Source organism: Thunnus albacares, chromosome 11 (assembly GCF_914725855.1).
Source record: "Thunnus albacares chromosome 11, fThuAlb1.1, whole genome shotgun sequence".
Classification (NCBI taxonomy): Eukaryota; Metazoa; Chordata; class Actinopteri; order Scombriformes; family Scombridae; genus Thunnus; species Thunnus albacares.
The window spans coordinates 30,230,597-30,256,466 of NC_058116.1; the positions used below are offsets into that span (position 1 = coordinate 30,230,597).

The 25,870-nt window shown below is 37.8% G+C and overlaps 1 protein-coding gene across 3 annotated transcripts in view; it reads right to left on the reverse strand.

The window, feature by feature from the left end:
- Positions 1 to 8,340: 8,340 nt before the first annotated feature.
- LOC122992157 (T-lymphocyte activation antigen CD80-like) overlaps positions 8,341 to 25,870 on the reverse strand; it is a 37,327-nt gene continuing 19,797 nt past the window's right edge. The window contains exons 5-8 of one of the 3 annotated variants that reach the window (XM_044365804.1): positions 22,590 to 22,940; positions 22,195 to 22,485; positions 21,562 to 21,666; positions 20,117 to 20,535 (exon numbers count right to left, since the gene is read on the reverse strand). In XM_044365804.1, coding sequence (XP_044221739.1) covers positions 20,477 to 20,535; positions 21,562 to 21,666; positions 22,195 to 22,485; positions 22,590 to 22,940 — 806 coding nt within the window. In that variant the 3' untranslated portion in view covers positions 20,117 to 20,476. Of the gene's footprint in view, positions 8,673 to 9,184; positions 9,476 to 20,116; positions 20,536 to 21,561; positions 21,667 to 22,194; positions 22,486 to 22,589; positions 22,941 to 25,870 lie in introns of those variants that run through there. The other 2 variants (XM_044365803.1, XM_044365801.1) reach the window with 2 other exon arrangements.

Below are 25,870 nucleotides of genomic sequence, written 5' to 3' on the forward strand. Positions count from 1 at the left end.
AATACAAAGTATGTAACTAAAAATGAACTTGTTGGTCTTTTCTTGTGTTTGCATCTCAGTCACTTAACCTTAAACGACCTATACCCCTGCAAAATCATAATTAAGATCAATAACATCCATCATTCTAATTGACATCTCTTGTATGACCAACAAGAAAGACTATTTCCCTATTATTATACCTACTCTTATGTGAGGTATGTTGCTGGACAAATAATTTCATATTTGAAGCATGCAATGATAATTCATAATTCCCCCATAAAATCATAAAACTATTTGTGTGCACAAATTCTACAGCAAGGTGTCATACCACTGGTCTGACAGCCCACTATTTCGAAACTCCAATAGTTAAAAATGTCAGGACAGTGTGCAGTATTAAGCACAAATGATGCACTGCACCAGAGTTAGCTTGAAGCTAATTTGCATCTGTGGTCCATTACAATCAAAACATACAACAGCACAACAAACAGTACAAAGCAAAAAACAAAACAAAACAAAACAAAAAAAACACAGAGAACACACCATACAAAATACAAAATACAAAATACAAAGCTACACATACACCCACAATGTCAATTAAAAATTAACAATGTAAACTAGGCTCAGTGGTCACACAGCTCTATTCATTAGACTGAAAGCTCATAGTCCAACAGCCCGTTATCCCGAAAACAAAAGCCCACTGCTCCAAAAATAAACTGTGATGACCCCTGTTGTCATCTGGGAGTGTGTATGAACTCTGATTGGTGTCTCTTTCCTGAAGGTGACTAATTACCTTGACTCAGTGCACCTGAGCCTGGTACACTGACGTTCCTTAAGCCACGGCTACAGTCTCTCTTAGACTCTCGGACTCTCGGCTGCCTTGTTGCTGCAGCTCTTTGTCCTCTCTCCCTACAGGCACCGGTTTGTTTTGCTTTCATGCACTTTACAGCATTCACACACCTGCATTCTTCACTTATGCATCATATACTCTAATGATACCACTGATTTCCACACCTGATACTCTAAATATTTAGTGAATTTGTTTAGTTCGATTTAATAAATTATCTTTTGTTGAACACTGACATGGTGTGTTAACCTTTTGTTGTAGCCACTTGAGCCAGGTCATAACAACAAAACAATTTAACAATTTCATAAAATCACATTATAAAAATTGCACAGATGTGCTGAGTTGACTGGAGGTGCTTCAGAATGTCTAACAGTAACGTTACACATCTTACTTTAGTTTATTTAACTTAGTTCACAGAAGAGCTGTTAAAGTTAAATATCAACCGAAATGAGAAATCTTTCTTTGGGAGTCATACAAAGTCATACCTTATGATTTACATGTTGTGTTATATTAAATTGAACAATATGTTAATAGTCTGGAAAGCAGTTAAGCCGGGAGTCACTGAACTCCAACCCCAGATTGTGTATTTTAAGAGCAATGGGTCGTCAGACTAATGGGCTTTCAGTCCGATGCAACGTTTTTCGGACTATTGGGGTTTCAGAATAATGGGCCTTCATCCCGATTGGCAGTCCCCTATTTGCAGTCCCCATTTATATATCTCATTGGCTGCAGAGGTCGGGGTGGATGGAAGATATCCACTAGATTCAGCAAACTCAATTATATTATATCATATTAGTGTTTCAGTGTTCATTTGGGCACCTGACTTTTGGTTTAAGACAGACGTGAAAAACTGTGAATCTATCCTTTGACCACCATGTTTATCAGAAAAATGTAAAATCACCAAATATGGAGAAATATTGTTTTCACTAGATAGCAACAATATGCAGAGTTTTTTTTTTCATTGTATTTCATGTTAATATGAGCATCCAGGTATCAGTAGGAGGCAGGTGGAGATCAATTGGAAATGTTTGGTTTTATGGTGGAAATATTTTTGGTTTTTCATCATCATCAAAACAATCATATCTCAATTTTTAAAAATTAATTAAAAAATTTTTTTGCAGCTGTATACCTTTCCATCCTATTGACACAAACATGTTTTCTCCACAAACATAAACCAATATATTCTGTATGACCTCCACCACTCAGATCAATATTATGTTTTATCTTGCATTGATCATCTTCATGATGAGGTAGAACTGTTCACGTTGGCATAACACTTTAATGTAAAGCAATGCTCTCTTTAAAGAATAAGGCTGGTGGTAAAAACACATCAATGAGCCAAATCGCTGCACTTCCTTCATCAGGAAGAGTTTGGTTACATTGGTTTATTTAGAAATGGCTCCAAAGACTAACAGGGATCACGTTTTCAGTCCCGCAGGGGAAGTTCTGTGAAAGGCAGACGCCACTGAGTATGTACGGTTCGTATTGTAAATAACTGATATATTTATCACTTGTATGTTACAGGGCTCTACAGTTGTTTCATTTAATTAGAGGAGGCTGAGGGTCTGAAAAACGCTAAATTTAAAGAAAAAGCAATTGAATTGATTGAAGGAATTCTTCTTGTTCTGGATCACCTACTTGTGTTAGTAATGAGTCTCTGCCACTCTGAACTCTGTCTGTCTGTAAACAAATTATCCCCAGAATGACGTTTCATTTCAGATGCATATTTGTTGCTACCATCTGAACCAGTAAAACCATCACTTCCCTTTTATAGTGCTGTCAGTGAATCGATGAGTGAACAAATTCCTTACCACAAAGAAGTACAATCACGAGGCTTGAAGACGACATGTCTGTACTGGAAAACAGATAAAAGATCCTTTGGTGATCTATGATTAATACTTTCTTATAGTTATGTCATACTGTGAAAACACATTACCAGTTTCATTACTTCATTATGAGGCAGACTGTTTTTTGACACATAATATGCAGAGTGCCAAGATCATACTTATTTCAAAACATGAATATTTTTCTTTTTGCAGCTGTTTCCTTCAGTGTTGTCACTTATTAATCCCAATTCATTCAAGTTCATTATGTAACTGTTAAGAAATGAGACGACACTTACCAATCAAAATACTTCACACACACGAGCAGCTGTTCATCCACTTGGCAAGTTCACCTCTGCTGTTAAAAAAAGTGAGTGAGTGTGAAACTATCTGCAGCAGCCCAGTGGCCCCTCCCCTCTTTGCTATCTGATTGGCTATAACTCACAATTCAGGTCACGCAAAGGCACACGCGCACACACACACACACACACACACACACACACACGAACAATTAACTTAATAAGAGCTTGCATTATCAGATCAATAATATTATGTAATGTGAATTTAAAACGTAACACTTTACAATAGGGTACTAGATCTGGGCGATATAATGAATTACTTTGATTTATCAGTATTTTTGTTCTTGCACAATGTGTAAAAATGTGAGTTATTACAACATGCAGAAAAAGTTGAACACTGCTATATCAGCCATTCTGAGTCATGACAGTCCTGTAAACTGATATTAATAGTTACAGTACAAAAATCATATTCAAAACATCTTTATTGTCCATCTTTGTTGTTTTTGTCTTCAGCTTGCATGACAGTCAACATCAGATACATCACATCATACAAATCATATGTTAGTAAAAGACATTTGACACTCTGAACTGCTTAAAATGATTTGAAATAATTTAAATTAACTCAAGACCAATTTAAGAAGCGCCAGGTACATGAGATTCAAAGCAATATCGTCATGTCTGTTCATTAACTGATGTATGGTATGTGGAAGGCAGGAGCTGAAAGTGATGATACAGGAGATGTCATGTATCCTCTAAGATTTTGTCCGTCATTCATACATACATGCACATCTGCTGCTCCAGGTGGCCGGCTGCCTCTGGCTCTCTCATAGTTTATTTAACAAAACACTGATCTGTTCTCTTGTGTTTGTTGACGAGGTATCACGAGGTCAAGGTCACTTTTATTGTCTCAGTGACATGAGGTATGGCAGGCAGCAGGATCCAGTCTGGGATACAGGCAGTAAACTCACTCTGAAGGTAAATAAAGGCCGAAGGTGCTGCAGCAGACTAGAGAGAGTTGTCTCAGTTGAGACTGATAAGTCTCCCTCAGCTAAATGTACAAAGGGAGCAGCGGCAAGACAGGAAGATCATACTATGTGATATGAATTATCGCTGTCTGGCAACATCGCTTTTACATTCATAACATTTTTCCCAATCACTTGCAGGTTTTCTCAGTTGTTTTGACACAATTGTCTAAAAACACAATACATTTTGCTTTGTTTTCACACAGAATTGAAATGTGAGTTAGGCTTGTTTGTCTAAATGGGTTAAACTGCTCCTCTAGAAAGCATGTGTAAAATACCCACATGTAAAATATTTGAACCAACTGTCACAACCATACAAACATAACTTGTCATCAAAGAATTGATGAATATTTAGATTCAGTAACTTGATCCTCTTTTTTTTGTACAACCATATATTTTCCATTTTTCCAGCAGGGATCATTTATGGATTAAGCTCACAACATCGTCACATTTAGAGGTTCTTCATGGCAAGCAGGATGCAAACTCACACACACACACACCCAGAGTGAATATTACCTTATCAAAAGCATCAGCTGGGATAATGTGTTCATTCAGCATGTGTAGATATGATCAAAATCTAGTGCCTCAAGCAAAATGTAAAAGAGAGTGTTACAAGTGAACAGGAAAACCAAAATAAAGACCCAGCGGCTGCCTGCACCACATTCAGACTGATGTGTTTTTCATGGAGGATAAAGAAAGTTGGCACACAAACCTACTGGACCAGTGTTTATCATGCCTACTGTATCTCCACCAGAATCAAATAAAGGTCAAAGACAAATGGTCACACTGGGTGTGTGAGAGGATTTGCAGGTTGGTTGTTGTGTTGGGAGCAAAACAAGCCTCCAGGACACTTATACACCCTCTCTCATGAAGACCAGGGCTCTTCACAAACAAACAAAGATCATCTTGTTGTGTTACCTGTTGCACACAGAGACGTCACTACTTTGCATCAAGCCTGCAGTTTATCACATGTCTCACTCAAGCTTGTAAGAACATGTTTAACTCCATTCAGATATTTTTACAATATGTAGTCACACAGATAGAAACTTTAAAATGAAAGTAAAAATACTGAGTGACAGACACACCGTGACGAGATAATTATATTGTCCATATTTGTGACACTTTTCTGTTTGCTGCTGACTTTTATTAACTCAAACTTGGAGTTTCTGATTCATATCTCATGCTGCACTGTAACTTTTATTCTGCTGTTTTATTCAATTTTATCATATTTTTCTCTTTTTAACTGTATTTAAATGTGTATAAGGTCAGGTCTCTTGCTGTACGTGTTTAGACAATGTTTCACTTCCTCCTCTCCTCTCTACTGTCCTCCTCCTTATTCCTCTGAACCTGCCTGTGATCTCTTCACTCTCGTACCAATGTGGCAACAGGAAAAAGTATAATAGCATAACATCAGCTGCACAACGCCCACCAGTCACTCTAATGCATAACATGTCACTTTCATATATGTCATCAAACTGGACTTTACATTGTGCATTGCATTCAGCCTCCACTGTTGCATCATTTATTTATTGTATGTCACATTTTTTCTCTCACATTTCCTTTGTACAGTCAATATTTCATTTCAAGTTTTATATCCCATTTCTCAATTATTATTCTATTTAAATAATAGTAGATAATAGATAACAGATTAAATTTTTAATTCAATTTTAATACTTGATTTCATTATTTATATTACTTCACTTTTGTTCTGTTTTTATTTTTCTATGTTGCATTTATGGGAACAAACACCAAGACACAGTCTTTGTATGCTGCATACTTGGCTTATTAAACTGACCACTAGGAGGAGCCACATGCTCCTTCTAGTGGGAACTAGAAGGAGCATGTGGCTAGATATAGTTGGGCTCGCCTCTACACACAGCACCGGCTCTGGAACCAAACTCCCGAAGAGAGGCTGGACTCTCTACTTTTCCTGAGTTGCCCAGGGTGAGAGGCAGTCCTCACAAGTATCCCCACACCCACCTTTACAAAATAGTGATAGTGGCCAGACTCCAAATGGAGATGTTGTGAGTTATGGCTCACCCAGAGCAACTGAAATCTTACAGCCTGGCCAGGTGAGCCAGGTACACAAGTGACTACTGTAGTATCTGTAAATAATTAATATACACCCTGAAAAACTCTATATTTCAGCAGGGCCAACCTTGGCAAGGACAACCAAGGTGGTAATTAGATTTGTGATCAGAGAAGCAAGTAAAGGTACATTTATAAGATGAAATGGCCCAGTGTAAATTATTAAATCACTGTCTGGGGAGAGCAGAGTGTATGAATGCTTTCTGTGTTTTATTTATAGTATATGGGTCATGCTGTATATTTAGTGGTATTCATCACAATTACAAAACCTGAGGTTTGGTATATGGGTATATATATTCTACCAATGTGGGGGGTGTGACACCAACAGCAGAGAGGTGATGACATTAAATTTCCTTTTGTGGTCAAGCCTTCAACATGATGGTATGTTCTTAGTGCTGCAGTAGTAATAAACACATTCTAACCATTGTAAGCAGACCTGTTAAATTTGAGCATTCAAGTTCATTCTTGACCTTTAGGAACAGTATGTGTAACAAATAATCTCAGCTCAAAAGGTCCACTGACTATTTAGAGCTTTTAACTGCATCTCACCATCTGTCCTAAGAGTGGAACTTCAGTCACATGATAATAGAAACAGACAACATCAACATCATATTCGAGCCTGAATCTGATCCAGAATATGACTTTCAACAACACCAACGACCTCAACAACAAAGATTACAGAACGGACGGCTGTTTATGGACATGCTCAACAAGCTGACATCATCTCACCTGGAAAGTTAAAAAAAAAACTTTGCAAACGAAGCGTCCAGGGCAGCTGAAACCTGGGTTTTGTCTCACAGGGAGCATTTTTACATATGTTCAACTCAAGTTTTGGAACTTTGACCATTTTTAACATCTAACATCATAACAGTACATGAATGTTAGAAAATCACAAAAAGCAGAATATGCCCCCTTTAACACTCATGACATTTCTCATAAACCCGTCTATTAAGCAGGGAGGGATAGTTCATGTGTTTCACTCTTTTTGTAATTAGGGACATAGAGTGGGACACAAACACAACACACATCTGTTTAAACTTCTCTCCACTCTGATGTATGAAGGAAAATCTTTGCACATACTGTAGGTGTTAGCAGTTTCCTGCCATAACCCTTTAACTTCTGTTGTTGCCTCCCTGCCTGCACCAGCTCTGATCCCAGATCTGATTCATTTGTCTTTGTCACTTTCTGTGGATTTTGTTTCATCTGAATCTTCTTTGCTGTCACTTAATAGCTTTGTTTTCTCTTCTGTATCAGCAGTAACAGCAGCAGCAGTGGTGTCCTCATTGGAAGCATCGTCTGCATCCCGCTTCACAGAGAAATGGCTAGACACAGTTTGATGGTTTAGTAAAACTCTGCCCTCAGAAACATCACCTTCTGATGAGTTGGAAGAAGCAACAGGAGCATTTTTGCCAGCTAGAATCCACCGGCTGCTGAGTCTTCTTGTTTTACTGCTTGCTGAGGCCACTTGGATTCTTGACCTGGAATTAAAGGGAAATGTTTCAGTCATGAGGGCACAACAAAATAGCTGTGGGTCTATTGATGTTTTACACCTCTCTAGATGATATCACATGATGTAAAGGTTTGACACAGTTCATGTAGGAGATGAGTATGTTTTGAATTTGCCATCAGGTTAATGTGAACCACTCACAGGAAGAGAGACTTCTTTTTTTGTGTGCCGTATGGATGCTACCTACACTATTTAGGTCATTATTTGTACACTACCATATAAGCTGACATCATCTCACCTGGAAAGTTAAAAAAAACTTTGCAAATGAAGCGTACAGGGCAGCTGAAACCTGGGTTTTGTCTCACAGGGAGCATTTTTACATGTGTTCACCTCAAGTTTTGGAACTTTGATCAACATCCAACATCATAACAGAATATAAATGTCAGCACATCACAAAAAGCAGAATATGCCCCTGATAACATTTAACCAAAACTAAAATCTTTCCTTAATCTTAAACAAAGTGATTTTGTTGCCTAAACTGAAGCACACGCAGCAGTCAGGATGTGAACGTTTACACCTGTTGTGCAGTATTTAAATGTAACTTCAATCTTTAAATGTTCTGTGAACATAATCCAGGCAGAGATTATGTTCAGCATGGCAGCATTACTGGAAAAAAGTTTAGTAGTGTAGAAACATCATTTCTAGGAGATAGTCACATGACCGAAGATTGACATGTGATGACCAATCACTGGAGGACACCTGAGCAAACTCAGTTAGCTGATGTGAGATGTGGTTGAAAGCTCAGAAGAAGCTATTTAGTGGACCACTCAGCTTTGATTGTTTTGTTATATCGAACTGTTGTATGTTTTTGCTCAATACCACTGACAGTATGAATACAGGATATTCTTGTGGATAGAATCAGAAGGTGGGTACATCTGCACATAAACTGTTTTGTACACAAGGTGTCTGTGTGGTATTTGAGTTCATGGTTTTTCACAAGTTGATGATATCTTTATATCCAGCAACAAAAAGATAGCAAATAACAATCACAATAGAGAATAAATTGAAGTTACTCACATTTTCTGTAGAGAAAACACACAAATGATAATAATAATGATACAGCAGCAATGACTCCAATTATTGCACCTATTATACTCAGCAGCTCCTCACCTGTAAATTAGGAAACATAACAGAGTAACAAGTTATTTTAACATGTTGCAATAATATAAACACATCTTTGAACATGTCAATATCTGCTTTTTGTTTGTCTTGTTTGTTTCTTTTAATGTTTAACATCAACCTGTCCAGGGACTGCAGCTGAAAATTTGCCTTTTGGCTAAATCTGACTCATTTACATCATGTTGATGTTAATTAGATAGATAGATAGATAGATAGATAGATAGATGTACTAATTGCTTGCTATGTATTACTACAACTAAATATTCCACAAGCTGCCCAAATCTTCAGTTACTTATGTAATACAGAAATCAAACAACTGAAATTGCTTATAGTTTAATTCAAGTAAGTTTCATTATAGTTTATTAATGGTGAATTGTGTTTACTAGAATTACAGTACTGTGCAAAAGTTTTAGGCACTTTAGATGTTTAGATTCTTATCCATAATGCAATACCATCAGGGAAGCATCTTATTATCTTTATTTATCTGTATCTGTATTACTCACCAGAAGCATCAATCACTGCAGTGTCCTCAATCTGCTGGTTGGAGCGAGGGTTATACACGTGGCAGGTTACAGACTGCAGCTCTTTGACACTGACGGTGCTTGTGACAGAGAAGGTTTTCTTGGTTGGATGCTGCTGATGGGACATCTGAGCATCCTTCAGTTTCAGTTGTTCACCGCTGAATTTGTTTTGACCAGTCCATTTCACTTCAGGTTCAGGGTATCCTCCATGTGCCGTACAGGTTGCACTGTTTAATGTGCTGTTAATGGTCAGGACAAGATCTTGGTAGGCAGCTGTGGGTGTGTCAGAAAGCATGATGGTTTACACACTAGAGATATTTATAGTATTTTGATGTGTATAGATTTTGGTTTGAAAGCAAGAAACTACTATTCCATACCTGAGACCTGCAAAGAGGATTTGTACTGACATTCAAGTGGTTTAGTAGAATCAAAACCAACAAAGGCCCAGAATGTTTTCTGGTCATCTCCAACACTAACATTGTTAAGTTTAATAGAAATATTTCCAGAACTAAACTCAGTATTGAAGCCTTGACACCTGTTCCTGTATTCATCAGCTGCTGGCTCTGTTTTCTCACTGATGTGCCAGTGGAACAAAAGTTTGTCAGACCCATACTCCGCCCAGTAAAACCATGTGATGCTTGTTGAATTCACTGGTAGTGAACAAGGAATCAGGACGGACCCTCCAACAGTGGCACTGAGAGGGACAGGTCTCTGATCCGCGATGGGTGCTAGAAAAGAAAAGATTGAGATACAGTAAGAGTTGTTAGTAAGAGGAGAAATGATGTCATCCTGACTCATCAAAACAGTGAATCCTTTCTTCAGATGTCATACTATACAGGAAGAGTGTCCTGCTAAACTTCTGCAGGCATGTAGCCCCTTAAAATTATTTTTTAGATTTGATGCTTTCTGTGTTAATTTGGAAAGAAAAAATCGTTCTCTTTATCACTGAGTATCTTACTGCCATATAAACAAGCTCACCCCCCTCCCTCTGGACAGGACACTTGGTTCCTACCAGCTGGAGCTCTATGTATTATCATTGGCAGTTGCACACAGTGTAGGGTGCAATTCAGAGGGCTAGGTATGAATGAACAACTTACAGTCACAGTGTGAAAACAATATGACTTTACTGCACTAAATCTGACAGTTACTCGGAGCTTCAGAATACAGTAACTCCCCACATAGAAACCATGTCTCCTAGAGATTACGTTTATATACTTGTTTTCCCAATTATATTGCATTAGCAAATGTAATCGCTGCCCGGATTATGTTCACACACAAACATTTATATTTCCTATTGGCCGCAGAGGGAGGCGGTTGGGGTGGATGGAAGATATCCACTTAATTCTGCAAACTCAACTACTGATGCATCATATTAGTGTTTCAATGTTTTTGGGCACCTGACTGTTGTTTTAAGGCAGACTTGAAAAGTTGTGAATCTATCCTTCGACAATCATGTTTATCTGAAAAATGTAAAATCAATAAATGTGAAGAAACATTGTTTTCACTAGACAACGTTTAGAAACGTCCCCTAAGACTAATAACAACGATCATGTTTTCAGTCCCAGAGAGTAGTTCTGTGTAAGGAAGACGCCACAGAGCATGTGCAGTTTGTAGTGTAAACAACTAATACTTCTACATGTCTTTATCACTTTACTGGTTATAAAGACTAACTAACTGGTTGTGGATATATCCAGACCACATGATTTCAAATGCAACAGAAATTCCACTTTTTTCCTTTGGATCCTGTGTACTGCTGTTGATGACTGGAGGCAGCAAAGAATCCAAGTTTTAAGCTCAAAGTTACATCAGTGCTTACAATTAAGACCAAGCTAACGTTAGTGTGGGCTGTTGCCTTCAGTCTCTGCTCTCAGAACGTCTCTGTTGTATTTCCTCTTCTGAATACAAATGTACTTCTATGAATCCATCACATCTCGTCATTTCTTTGTGTCAGACATATATTCATACTCGTCATATCAATCAGACCCAGACACTTTAATTTCTCAAAGAGCTTCGGTGTAAAGTCAAGAGGTTGTAATATGTAGCACAGCAAGCTAGCGAATCTCTGTAAATGGAACTGTGTTCCTGCACATGCTCAGTGGTGTCTGCCTTACACTGAACTGCTCTCTGGAGACTAAAAACATGATCGCTGTTATAGAGTTGCGAAGTGGGAGGAGCTATTTCGGTTTCCCCTCCTAATCATTTTTCCCATAGAGAATGTTACATGAGCACTTCTACGGCTTGGATCAGCATGAAACTCTTCCAGTCCAGTTAAATAATCAGTACACTAGATGAACAACTGAGTTAGAAAATATCTGGTTCTTTGGTAAACTTGTGCTCTAAACTCTTGGTAAACTCTTGTGGCAAACAAGGGAGGAGCAATTCAATTCGCTTTCATTATCATTATCAGTTCTCTCATGTAAGTGAATTTAAATGTAGTAACACTTTACAATAGGGTACTATTATAGAGTACAGAGAGAGCCAAGGTCATACTTATTTCAAAGCATGAATATTTTTCTGGGTGAAGAATTTAAGATACTTCATTTCAGCTGTTTCTTTCAGTGCTGTCACCTATTAATCCCAATTAATTCAAGTTCATTTTGCAAGTGGGGTCTGAAAAATGCTAAATTTAAAGAAAAAACAATTAAATGGATTGAAGGAATTGTTGTTGTGGATGACCTTCTTGTGTTAAGTCTGTGTCTCTGTGACACTGACCTCTGCCTGTATACAAATGATCACTGTTTTGACACATCATTTGGTAAGTTAAGTAGTGGTAAAACTACTACTTCTCTTTTATGCTGTGCTTTCAAATGATTCAGTGAACTTACCACACAGAAGTAAAATCACGAGGCTTGAAGAAGACATGTTTGAACTGGAAAACAAAGATAAAAGATTTTTTAGTGATCTGTGATGAATACTTTATTATAGTTATGTTATAGTGTGACAAAAACACATTACCAGTTTAATTACTTCATATATTCATTAAGTTTTATTATCAGTCAGACTAAATGTTTTTTGTATGTAATATGCAGAGAGAGCCAAGATCATACTTTCAAAACATGACATTTTTATAATTTATAATTCAAGTTCATTATGCAGGTACAATTGTTAAGAAATGAGATGACACTTACCAGATAAACTACACACATTGGTGGCGGCTGCTCCACCAGGCGCGTTCGACTCTGCACTGGAAAAGAAACAGGAAGAAGAAAAAAGCCCAGTGCCCCCCCCCTCCTTTTGCCAACTGATTGGCTATAACTCAATTCAAGTCATGCAGAGTCTCTCACACACACACACACACACACACACACACAGAGAGACACTTGAATGCTTATTGCAATTTACTCTGAATAAGAGCTTTCATTAAAAGATCAATTCTATCATGTAATGTGAATTTAAAACATTGTAACACTTTACAATAGGGTGTCATTATAAGGTACAGAGAGAGCCAAAGAAATACTTATTTCAAAACATGAATATTTTTCTGGGTGAAGAATTTACTTCATTTCAGCTGTTTCCTTCAGTGCTGTCACTTATTAATCCCAACTCATTCAAGCTCATTATGTTAGTGCAAGAAATGAGATGACATTCACCAGATTAAAAATATGTCACTCAAGAGCAGGTGTTTACTGCACTTGGAAAATTCACCTCTGGCTACTGTTAAAACAAAAGAGTGAGTGACAAACTACTTGCAGCACCTCAGTGGCCCCTCCTCTGCCATCTGATGGGCTGGCCTAACCTTAACATTTTCCTACTTCCTGAACACATTAACTTCCTGAACATGAAGCAATACATATGTAGGCTGCGGTCGAAAAATCCCTCCTATTGTCTTTTCCTAACCACTTTTCCTTCACCTCGATGGAAAACGGCACGAGGTCAAGGAAAGATGTGAAGAAGTCATGAGGATTTAGGAAAAGACAACTGCGGTGCTGAGAGAATCCGACTGCACTTATTCTGGGCTACGTCATTATGCGACGGCGGATGTCATTGACGTGAGTCTGCTGTGGTGAAACTACAATGTTCTGAAGATGGACTACAAAAAGCGCATCTTACATACTTCGCCCTGGACGTTCTTACCGTGTTGTTTCATGCAGGATATATATACGTGGACAACACGATGAAACATAACTTCATTACACTGGTCAGAATTGAATTTAAAAACGGAATATAGGCTACCAGTCACATAACTGAAACGAAATTGTCACATTGAGAATGTTTGCTCACGCCCACAGTCCTGAATCTATAATTATTGTATGAAAATAAATGTTTAATATATGAAGGATTGACATCACATGTTAGGCCTACAAATCATCTGCTGTAAAAACGTCTCATATCCCTTTTTTCTTGAAAGACAGACTTCTGTGTTATGGTTAATATGCCGATTATGATCTGTTATTAGCCTATGATGCATTTAATAGTTTAAGAACCGCCACATACAAACCCAAACACCTTGAAATGTTGACTTGTTTGTGCTTTAAAGTTGTTCTGGTTGATACAGGCTGTGGGTCCGTGTTCCTCCGTCCAAAGCTCCGTTCAACTCGTTTGATAAAAGGATAAACAAATATACACAAAGCATTATTTTGTTGCCGCTTTTCGTGTGAAGAAACGGCGTATCCGGTGATTTAAATAATCAAGTTATGCTGCTGTGCCTGGCGCGTAAACGCACACGGAGTCTCTTTTAATGGGGGTGTACACTGCGAGTATTTAATAAATATATAATAAATAATAAATTGTTAAATACCTGCACTGATCATCAGAAACGGTAAGCGCATTTCCCCATCAAGACAGACGCTGTGCGCATTTGCGCACGAGGCACAGCAGCCTAACTTTGTTGATTATCTATCTATCTATCTATCTATCTATCTATCTATCTATCTATCTATCTATCTATCTATCTATCTATCTTGTAGCAGTTTTTGTAGAGAGACTTGAATGCTGGGGTGCCATTATAAGGTACAGAGAGAGCCAAAGAAATACTTATTTCAAAACATGAATATTTTTCTGGGTGAAGAATTTACTTCATTTCAGCTGTTTCCTTCAGTGCTGTCACTTATTAATCCCAACTCATTCAAGCTCATTATGTTAGTGCAAGAAATGAGATGACACTCTCCAGATTAAAAATATGTCACTCAAGAGCAGGTGTTTACTCCACTTGGCAAATTCACCTCTGGCTACTGTTAAAACAAAAGAGTGAGTGACAAACTACTTGCAGCACCTCAGTGGCCCCTCCTCTGCCATCTGATGGGCTGGCCCAACCTTAACATTTTCCTACTTCCTGAACACATTAACTTCCTGAACATGAAGCAATACATATGTAGGCTGCGGTCGAAAAATCCCTCCTATTGTCTTTTCCTAACCACTTTTCCTTCACCTCGATGGAAAACGGCACGAGGTCAAGGAAAGATGTGAAGAAGTCATGAGGATTTAGGAAAAGACAACTGCGGTGCTGAGAGAATCCGACTGCACTAATACTGGGCTACGTCATTATGCGACGGCAGATGTCATTGACGTGGGTCTGCTGTGGTGAAACTACAATGTTCTGAAGATGGACTACAAAAAGCGCATTTTACATACTTCGCCCTGGACGTTTTTACCGTGTTGTTTCATGCAGGATATATATACGTGGACAACACGATGAAACATAACTTCATTACACTGGTCAGAATTGAATTTAAAAACGGAATATAGGCTACTAGTCACATAACTGAAACGAAATTGTCACATTGAGAATGTTTGCTCATGCTCACAGTCCTGAATCTACAATTATTGTATGAAAATAAATGTTAAATATATGAAGGATTGACATCACATGTTAGGCCTACAAATCATCCCTTTTTCTTGAAAGACAGACTTCTGTGTTATGGTTAATATGCCGATTATGATCTGTTATTAGCCTATGATGCATATAATAGTTTAAGAACCGCCACATACAAACCCAAACACCTTGAAATGTTGACTTGTTTGTGCTTTAAAGTTGTTCTGGTTGATACAGGCTGTGGGTCCGTGTTCCTCCGTCCAAAGCTCCGTTCAACTCGTTTGATAAAAGGATAAACAAATATACACAAAGCATTATTTTGTTGCCGCTTTTCGTGTGAAGAAACGGCGTATCTGGTGATTTAAATAATCAAGTTATGCTGCTGTGCCTGGCGCGTAAACGCACACGGAGTCTCTTTTAATGGGGGTGTACACTGCGAGTATTTAATAAATATATAATGAATAATAAATTGTTAAATACCTGCACTGATCATCAGAAACGGTAAGCGCATTTCCCCATCAGGACAGACGCTGTGCGTATTTGCGCACGAGGCACAGCAGCCTAACTTCATTGATTATCTATCTATCTATCTATCTATCTATCTATCTATCTATCTATCTATCTATCTATCGATCTATCTATCTTATCTTATAGCAGTTTTTGTAGAGATGCAGTAGGGGCGGATAATATAGATATAGCAATAACAGTGAAAAACAAGTTGTTTTCTGGTTTTGGTTTAATTTATATTCCAACGGCGATTTGAAGAAGAAAACGGGAAAAGCACTTGAATTTCTGTTTTTTGAATCCATATGAAAAACGTATAATCCATCATATATATGTTTATCCTGTTTTCAAACAGGCTGAACACAGCTTTGGATACACGGGCCACTGTGGATGTGTAATGTGGGTTTAATCATTTGAGTTTGTGAATGGTGCATCGCTTGTTGCCGCGAGGAATTGTGAGACGAAATGATCTCCTTTCCTTCCGTAAAGGATGGTTAAATGTACCCAATGCTAAAGGAGATTAGAAAGGAAGCATTGAAGCACCTTTCCTTAGCATTTAGAGAATTCGACCAGCTCCTATCACGGCTGCCACTTAGATACTTCCGAGTCATTTCACTCAGTTAGGAACCTTCCTAAGCAATAAAGACTATTCGACCGCAGCCGTACTCTGTCTTACTGAAACTACAATGTTGCACTCCCCCCCAGGAAACCTGGTACCTGTTTCATGTGTAACTGCAGAATACCAGCTGCATCATAACACTCATATATGTCATCAAACTGGATTTTTCACGTTTTTTTTTTTTTTTTTTTACATAATGTCAAATTTAATTTTCCTTTGTACAGTCAATATTTTTTTTTCAAGTTTTATACCCCATTTCACAACTACACAACATTTAAATAATAATAATAATAAAAAACTGAAAAAAAAAAATGGATTTACTCAATTCAATAGTGGACATTGGTTCCACACAGATTGTTTGCTTTGGCAGCAACTTACAGAATTGTGTTATATCAACACAAACTGTTTATGTTCAATCAACACAAGTACTTTGTGTTGATACAAAGTTATTGAAATTTGATTGAATAAAGTAAATTAAACACTGTGATCATTTTACTCCTACACAATTTGATCACTTAACATTTATTTTAATATTAATTATTATCATTATCTTAAATATTCAAGATTAAATTACATTTACAAATTTTAATATAATTTAATGTAAATAAAAAACACTAAATAAGCAATAAATTACAATTAAAATTTCAGCGATCAATTATTTTCTTGGTGTATAATACTTGTCAATGAACTTTTTCTTTCATTGTTAATATTACCCACTTTTTCCTCCGAATGACAATGACGAAAGTTTTGTTTCAAAACCTTTATTCCTAGAAGAACAGCAGGTGTCCCGACTTTAAATGTGCCAGGTTAAAATGTCACATATAAAATGTCATATTTTCAGCAAGAGAAGGCACTTCACTGCAGATCAACCTGGTGACACCAATTTCTACATTACCAAACTGCCTTGTGTATCTATCAGAGTTCAAACAGTATGAAAGCAGTGTGATTACATTAACAGTGTGAAAGCAGCAAAAATGGTGTGACAAGGGATCAAATAAGTGAAACCAAAATGAACAGTGACTGTATTATTGCAGCCATCTTAGTTACAAATAAAATAAGGACAACTGTTGTCTGTCGTACCTCTCCTCCTCCTTTTCCCTGATTTATAGGAGTCTGTGTACAGTTCACACACATCCCTGAAAACAGTCAGCTTCATTTTCTTTTCCAAGTAAGTTTGGCTAAGTAGTCGTTCTTCGGAAACCTGTTTTGTTTTTTTTGGTTTTTTTCTAAAAACTTTTTTCATAATCAAGATTTTAATAGTACAATATGAGATGATACATGGAGCAGACAGAAGAACATATAGAAAACAAAAGATATGAGATTAGTTAACCCTCCTCTTGTCCTCGGGTTAAATTTGACCCGTTCTCAAATATTTAATATCAGAAATATGGATTTCTTTCATCTAATTGCCTGAAAATCACATGGATGGTTCCATACCACACTCTTTGCAAGTAAAAGTAATGATCACTACTTTCATTGAATTTTGGGTGTTTTATTAAAATTTATAGCATCTGTGGACTTCCTGAGTCAAATTTAACCCGGCCACCAATAGTTGGTGCAATGGGGAAATGGGTTACATTATTGTGGTTTCCAGCAGATGAACACGAACACACACACACACACACACACACACACACACACACAAACACACGCACACATACACACACGCACAGCTTCAAAGCTACCGTTCTGTGAACCTGATTTCATCACAACTGAGTCATTTCATGTAAATGACTTCTATTGACCATAAATTCCAAAAAGTAGTGTAAAATAGTAATGGTAATAGTAATGGACAAGACATTGTTGGGTGCTCCAGGAGACATTCTCATGGGTCAGCAAAGAGGGAAATCTCAAGTCCCATCAGTGAAGTCTGACATTCATCATGAGTTTGTGTATTAATTTTACACTTTTCCTGTGCATTTAGGAATTATTTGCAACATTACAGGTGTATTTGCTTTCAGTTTTAACATCAAATTAAGTGGTTTAGATAATCTGGCTAATTTGTCTGGCTGCTCATGTTTGTTGTCCTGTTGTTAGGGATTTAGTCAGGTGAGAACAATGTCATGATAGAGGTCATGGCCAGATCTCCCTCATTTCATTTCAGATGAGGCATTGCAGACCGATTGTTTTACATTCACCTGCTTGTGTGTTTGTGTTTGAGAAGACATTGTTGGGTGCTCCAGGAGACATTCTCATGGGTCAGCAAAGAGGGAAATCTCAAGTCCCATCAGTGAAGTCTGACATTCATCATGAGTTTGTGTATTAATTTTACATGTGTGGAAGTGAGCTATTACCTCAAGTGAAACTCAAAAGGGAGTTAAATCAAAATGAAGACATTATGTCATAAATCTCAGACAGGATCTGATTAATACAGACCTGTTTTTAATGTTCAGACAGTTGGCATGCACCTCACTTATTTTTATCACACAACTACATCAGACAAGCCTCAAGTTTATGAATGTCATCAGCTGAATGTCATCTAATTTCCGGTATAGAGCCAGGGTGTAAAAGACACTCTCTTTTAAGAGCAGGGTTAGGGTTAGTTACTCACGAGACCCCAGCTAAACGCTGTCATGTTGGAGTTCTCCCTGCAGAGCGCGAGGGTCACCTCCTTGCAGCAATAACATCACTACCCACGCTGGATTACAATGAAAATATGAGGGTGTAAACATGTGCTGAAGGTTTGAAAGTAGTCCAAGATGACCCTTTAACAGGCTATCTCTAGAGGAGGTCCACTCTGTCGGCTGAGGGCACTCGTCCAGTGTTATAGGGCGGCTTCAATGCCCCGACCCAAACATTTTTTGCCAATTCAACACATAGAGTAAACATTTCAATCAGATATGCCTATTACAGATTCAGTACTGAAATTGTGCTTCTATTACAGGTGCAACAGGTCAATTTCAATTTGTCCAAAACTGTTAATTAAGAAACATTGCATGTTTATCCTTAGCAATTTCCATTATAAATTTTCACTATAAATAAATTTAGATCTAATGTCAGTCGTAACTCAGAGGGCATCTTGCTTACCTTAAAGGGCTAACCAGAAGACCTCAGAGATGAGCACAAGCCAGGAACTTTGGTTGGAGTGTATGAAAATACAAACCAGTTTCATTAGTGCTTTACAAAAACTAGTATTACAAAATGTAAAAAGTAAAATACAAAAACTTGAATGTAAAAGTTAAAAAGAAGAAAACTCTCTCTAGGATTTAAAGAAGTCAAAAAGCAAAAAGGGCATAAAAAGCCCTGAGACCTCTCTGGCCTCCACTTTTATATCATTTGTTTTCAAGCATCTACATCTTAAACTCCATATATGGTCACCAACCAGAACATCAGCAAACTATTTTTGTTTACATTGTACAGAACATATAGTTATTTCCCAAACTTCACAGACACAGATCAGAGATGTATGTATTTGTCTGTGTCAGGTGCAGAAACCACAGCTTGCTTTGCAGGCCACTGGCTTCCTGCTGATCTAAGAAGGAGTGTTAACTTGCACAAAAGTTTAGTAACAGTTGAACTTACAGTATTTTCAATCATGTTTTTTTAGTTAATTGTCAATTTTCATTGAGTTTTTACAGAAAATTATTTTAGAGGTAGGTTTGGGTGAAGTGTGTCTCGGGCATTCTAAGTGAGACCTTTAACACTAGCTTGGACATTTTTTCATCATACCATAGACCTTTGTCAGCTTCGGCTAGCTAACATATGACACACACTCAAGTTAGAAACAGCACCTTGAACAACTGATGTAATGTCTTTGATGTAATATTTGTTATTTACAGTGAAAATGTTGTACCCAAGGGGAAAAAACTCACAGTTCACTTCTTGAGATAATGAACATTTTCCATCCATTACTTCTCTGATTTGTGCAGTTTAAGGAACAAAATCAACATCAAACGTTGATCTTCTCATAAGCTCTCAGTCATTCTGGTTAACTTTCTGCCCCCCGCCTGCACACATCTCACATGTGACGCTCCTCGTAAACCCGTCTATTAAGCAGGGAGGGATAGTAAATGTGTTTCACTCTTTTTGTAATTAGGGACATAGAGTGGGACACAAACACAACACACCTCTGTTGAAACTTCTCTCCACTCTGATGTATGAAGGAAAATCTTTGCACATACTGTAGGTGTTAGCAGTTTCCTGCCATAGTCCTTTAACTTCTGTTGTTGCCTCCCTGCCTGCACCAGCTCTGATCCCAGATCTGATTCATTTGTCTTTGTCACTTTCTGTGGATTTTGTTTCATCTGAATCTTCTTTGCTGTCACTTAATAGCTTTGTTTTCTCTTCTGTATCAGTAGTAACAGCAGCAGCAGTGGTGTCCTCATTGGAAGCACTGCCTGCAGCAGGATCCCGCCTCACATTGTCTAGTAAAATGTCTTCAGAAACAGGAGCATTTCTGTCAGAGTCTTGAGTCTTCTTCATTCTCTACTGGCTGAAGCCTCTGGTTTGAATCTTGACCTGGAAGTAAAGGTAAATGTTTCAGTCATGAGGGCACAACAAAATAGCTGTGGGTCTATTGATGTTTTACACCTCTCTAGATGATATCACATGATGTAAAGGTTTGACACAGTTCATGTGGGAGATGAGTATGTTTTGAATTTGCCATCAGGTCAATGTGAACCACTCACAGGAAGAGAGACTTCTTTTTTGTGTGCCGTATGGATGTTACCTACACTATTTAGGTCATTATTTGTACACTACCATATAAGCTGACATCATCTCACCTGGAAAGTTAAAAAAAACTTTGCAAATGAAGCGTCCAGGGCAGCTGAAACCTGGGCTTTGTCTCACAGGGAACATTTTTACATATGTTCAACTCAAGTTTTGGAACTTTGATCAACATCCAACATCATAACAGAATATAAATGTCAGCACATCACAAAAAGCAGAATATGCCCCTGATAACATCTTTCCTTAATCTTAAACAAAGTGATTTTGTTGCCTAAAGTGAAGCACACGCAGCAGTCAGGATGTGAACGTTTACACCTGTTGTGCAGTATTTAAATGTAACTTCAATCTTCAGATGTTCTGTGAACATAATCCAGGCAGAGATTATGTTCAGCATGGCAGCATTACTGGAAAAAAGTTGAGTAGTGTAGAAACGTCATTTCTAGGAGATAGAGTCACATGACCGAAGATTGACATGTGATGACCAATCACTGAAGGACACCTGAGCAAACTCAGTTAGCTGATGTGAGATGTGGTTGAAAGCTCAGAAGAAGCTATTTAGTGGACCACTCAGCTTTGATTGTTTTGTTATATCGAACTGTTGTATGTTTTTGCTCAATACCACTGACAGTATGAATACAGGATATTCTTGTGGATAGAATCAGAAGGTGGGTACATCTGCACATAAACTGTTTTGTACACAAGGTGTCTGTGTGGTATTTGAGTTCTTTTTCACAAGTTGATGATATCTTTATAACCAGCAACAAAAAGATAGCAAATAACAATCATAATAGAGAATAAATTGAAGTTACTCACATTTTCTGTAGAGAAAATACACAAGAAATGACAATACGGCAAAGACTCCAATTGTAGAAATTGTAGAAACAACTATTGTAGAATGATCCGTCAGATGGGCCTCACCTGTAAATTAGGAGACATAACAGAGTAACAAATTATTTTAACATGTTGCAATAATATAAACACATCTTTGAACACGTCAATATCTGCTTTTTGTTTGTCTTGTTTGTTTCTTTTAATGTTTAACATCAACCTGTCCAGGGACTGCAGCTGAAAATTTGCCTTTTGGCTAAATCTGACTCATTTACATCATGTTGATGTTAATTAATGTTTGTTGCCCCTGATAAATAAATAAATTGATAAAAAAAATAAATGCACTAATTGCTTGCTATGTATTATCACAGCTGAATATTCCACAAGCTGCCCAAATCTTCAGTTACTTATGTAATACAGAAATCAAACAACTGAAACTGCTTATAGTTTATTTAAAGTAAGTTTCATTATAGTTTATTAATGGTGAATTGTGTTTACTAGAATTACAGTACTGTTCAAAAGTTTTAGGCACTTTAGATGTTTAGATTCTTATCCATAATGCAATACCATCAGGGAAGCATCTTATTATCTTTATTTATCTGTATCTGTATCACTCACCAGGAGCATCAATCACTGCAGTGTCCTCAATCTGCTGTTTGGAGCGAGGGTTATACACGTGGCAGGTTACAGACTGCAGCTCTTTGACACTGACGGTGCTTGTGACAGAGAAGGTTTTCTTGGTTGGATGCTGCTGATGGGACGTCTGAGCATCCTTCAGTTTCAGTTGTTCACCGCTGGATTTATTTTGACCAGTCCATTTCACTTCAGGTTTAGGGTATCCTCCATGTGCCGTACAGGTTGCACTGTTTAATGTGCTGTTAATGGTCAGGTTAAGATCTTGGTAGGCAGCTGTGGGTGTGTCAGAAAGCATGATGGTTTACACACTAGAGATATTTATAGTATTTTGATGTGTATAGATTTTGGTTTGAAAGCAAGAAACTACTATTCCATACCTGAGACCTGCAAAGAGGATTCGCACTGATGGTCAAGCCGTTTAGTAGAATCAAAACCAACAAAGGCCAAGAATGTTTTCTGGTCATCTCCAACACTAACATTGTTAAGTTTAATAGAAATATTTCCAGAACTAAACTCAGTATTGAAAACTTGACACCTGTTGCTGTATTCATCAGCTACTGGTTGTGTTTCCCCACTTTTGTCCCAGTGGAACAAAAGTTTTTCAGACCCATGCTCCTGCCAGTAAAACCATTTGATGCTTGTTGAATTCACTGGTAGTGAACATGGAATCAGGACGGACCCTCCAACAGTGGCATTGAGAAGTGCAGATATCTGACCCACGATGGGTGCTAGAAAAGAAAAGATTGAGATACAGTAAGAGTTGTTAGTAAGAGGAGAAATGATGTCATCCTGACTCATCAAAACAGTGAAAAACTAAAAGCTAAAAATATACTGAAACATGCACATAAGAGGCTGAATTTCAAGAGAATCCTTTCTTCAGATGTCATACTGTACAGGAAGGGTGTCCTGCTAATTAAACGTGTGCAGGCATTTAGCTCCTTAATTTTTTTAGATTTGATGCATTCTGTGTTAATTTGGAAAGGAAAAACTGTTCTCTGTATTTTTCTCTTAGTATCTTAGTGCTAGGTAAATACCCCCCCGCCACCTGCCTCCCTCTGGACAGGATACTTGGTTCCTGCTAGCTGGAGCACTATGTACTATCATTGTTAGTTGTACACATTGTAGAGTTCAATTCTGAAGGCTAGATATAAATTAACAACTTATAATCGCTGTGTGAAAACAGTTACTCAGCTTCAGAATACAGTAACTCCCCATATAGAAACCCTGTCTCCTAGAAATTACATTTATATACCTGTTTTCTCAATTACGTTGCATTGGCAAACATAATTGCTGCCTGGATTATGTTCACACTGTAGGAGGAAGTCCCTGCATGTTTTGAATGCAGACAGTACAACCCTCAAACAACAGGCCAGCTCTTTCATCACATAAGTGAGATTTCCAAACTTTTCACTGACCAGACCATCTAAACAACATCCTGCAAACAGAAAGGATCAGATGAGGAACCCTTCATCTCCTGCATGGTCACTAAACCAGACCACTGACCCAAACTACCTTTGATCCTTCAAGCTACCAGAGCCAGCAAGATGATAAGACCAATTCACACACCAGTGTGCGCTGACAGTACCACTTATAACCAACCCCACCACTTGCTTGCATAACTCACCTCTAAGAACACACACACACACACACAAATGTAGCACATAGCCTGGACCCCTACAGTTTTCAGTCAGATCAAGGACTGTAAAACACATCAACTTACAAATGTAGTTTTAGATTTTGTCTAAGAACAATTAATATTGTATGTTTGTATGTGTGTGTATATCACCCAATGTGTCTACTTTAATTCACTTGCATTCACTAGCCATAGCCTTGTGTACCAGTTTCCCCTTTCCCTTGTGTCTTGTTTGTAAAATGTTGTAATGTTTAGTACTTGTTGTACTGTTTGTTATTGTGCTGTTATATGTTAATTGTGACCGGCGACTGCAGATGAAAATTAGCTATAAGCTAACTGGTACAGTACGTCAAATGGTAACATTTATGTTTAACACTCTACATGGTCCCAATAAATAAGACAAATAAATAATTAATAATACAAAGTATGTAACTAAAAATGAACTTGTTGGTCTTTTCTTGTGTTTGCATCTCAGTCACTTAACCTTAAACGACCTATACCCTTGCAAAATCATAATTAAGATCAATAACAACCATCATTCTAATTGACATCTCTTGTGTGGCCAACAAGAAGGACTATTTCCCTATTATTATACCTACTCTTATGTGAGGTATGTTGCTGGACGAATAATTTCATATTTGAAGCATGCAATGATAATTCATAATTCCCCCATTAAATCATAAAACTATTTGTGTGCACAAATTCCTACAGCAAGGTGTCATACCACTGGTCCGACAGCCCACTATTTTGAAACTCCAATAGTTAAAAATGTCCCATTGGACTGAAAGCTCATAGTCCGACAGCCCGATATCCCGAAAACAAAAGCCCACTGCTCCGAAAATACACTGTGATGACCCCTGTTGTCATCTGGGAGTTTATATGGTCTCTGATCAGTGTCTCTCCCCTACAGTCTCTCTTAGACTCTCGGCTGCCTTGTTGCTGCAGCTCTTTGTCCTCTCTCCCTACAGGCACCGGTTTGTTTTGCTTTCATGCACTTTACAACACTCACACACCCATATTCTTCACTCATGCATCACATACTCTACTGATACCACTGATTTCCACTCCCTATACTCTAAATATTTAGTTAATTTGATTTAATAAATTATCTTTTGTTAAACATTGACATGGTGTGTTTCCCTTTTGTTGTGGCCACTTGAGCCAGGTTATAACAACACACTCTCCCTTGAAGTGCGAGTGATCATTTTAACCCAAACCATGATATTTCCTTAACCCTAACCAAGTGCTGTTTGTGCCTTAATCACAGTATTGTCACTCCATAAAACATACTTCTTTTTTTAACAAGCACATGAAAATACACAAAGATATTAACTTTTGCAATATGTTAATGAAGGTTTTCCTTCGACAGTAGGAAACAGATGAAGACTTTATTTGCCTCGTCATCAGTAACTTAAGCTGTAAATGAACTTTGTGTGTGTATCCAAAGCCTGATATATCTTATTCCTCTGTGCCGTAGACCTCAGTTGTTGTCCAAAAACTATTATTTAATAGTCAGATAATGTATATTGTTTATTAACATTAAGGAAAAAAAGAAATGCTGCCAAGTGTAAATATCAGCACGCTAACTGTAGCCTCACATAGAGCTGCTGGTAGTGTTGAAAAGCCTAATAAGAGACAACAGAGAGGTGATGTCATGCTAATAAACAAAAAAGTAGTCCTTCTTTGTGGCAGTAAACACAACACACAACCTGCTGATAACTAACTGTGACATATTCACAGTGTAACAAGATATTCAGGGCTGATGACGGTAAGGTTAACATGATAAACAGCAGGGCTGTGGCTTCATACTCAAACACACACACACATTGGGAAACCTCTCGTAGAATCGCTAGCTCAGCTACAACACAGATACCATCACACAGAAACATCTACAAAGGGCCATGAACGTGCTTCTAGTGACAGTCAAAGCTCCAGCGGACTCTCTGTGTTTCCAGCATGAACACGGAGAGTCTGACAGCTCATGGTTGGGTGATTTTGTTTGCGTTTCTTCTTTGTTGTCACCTA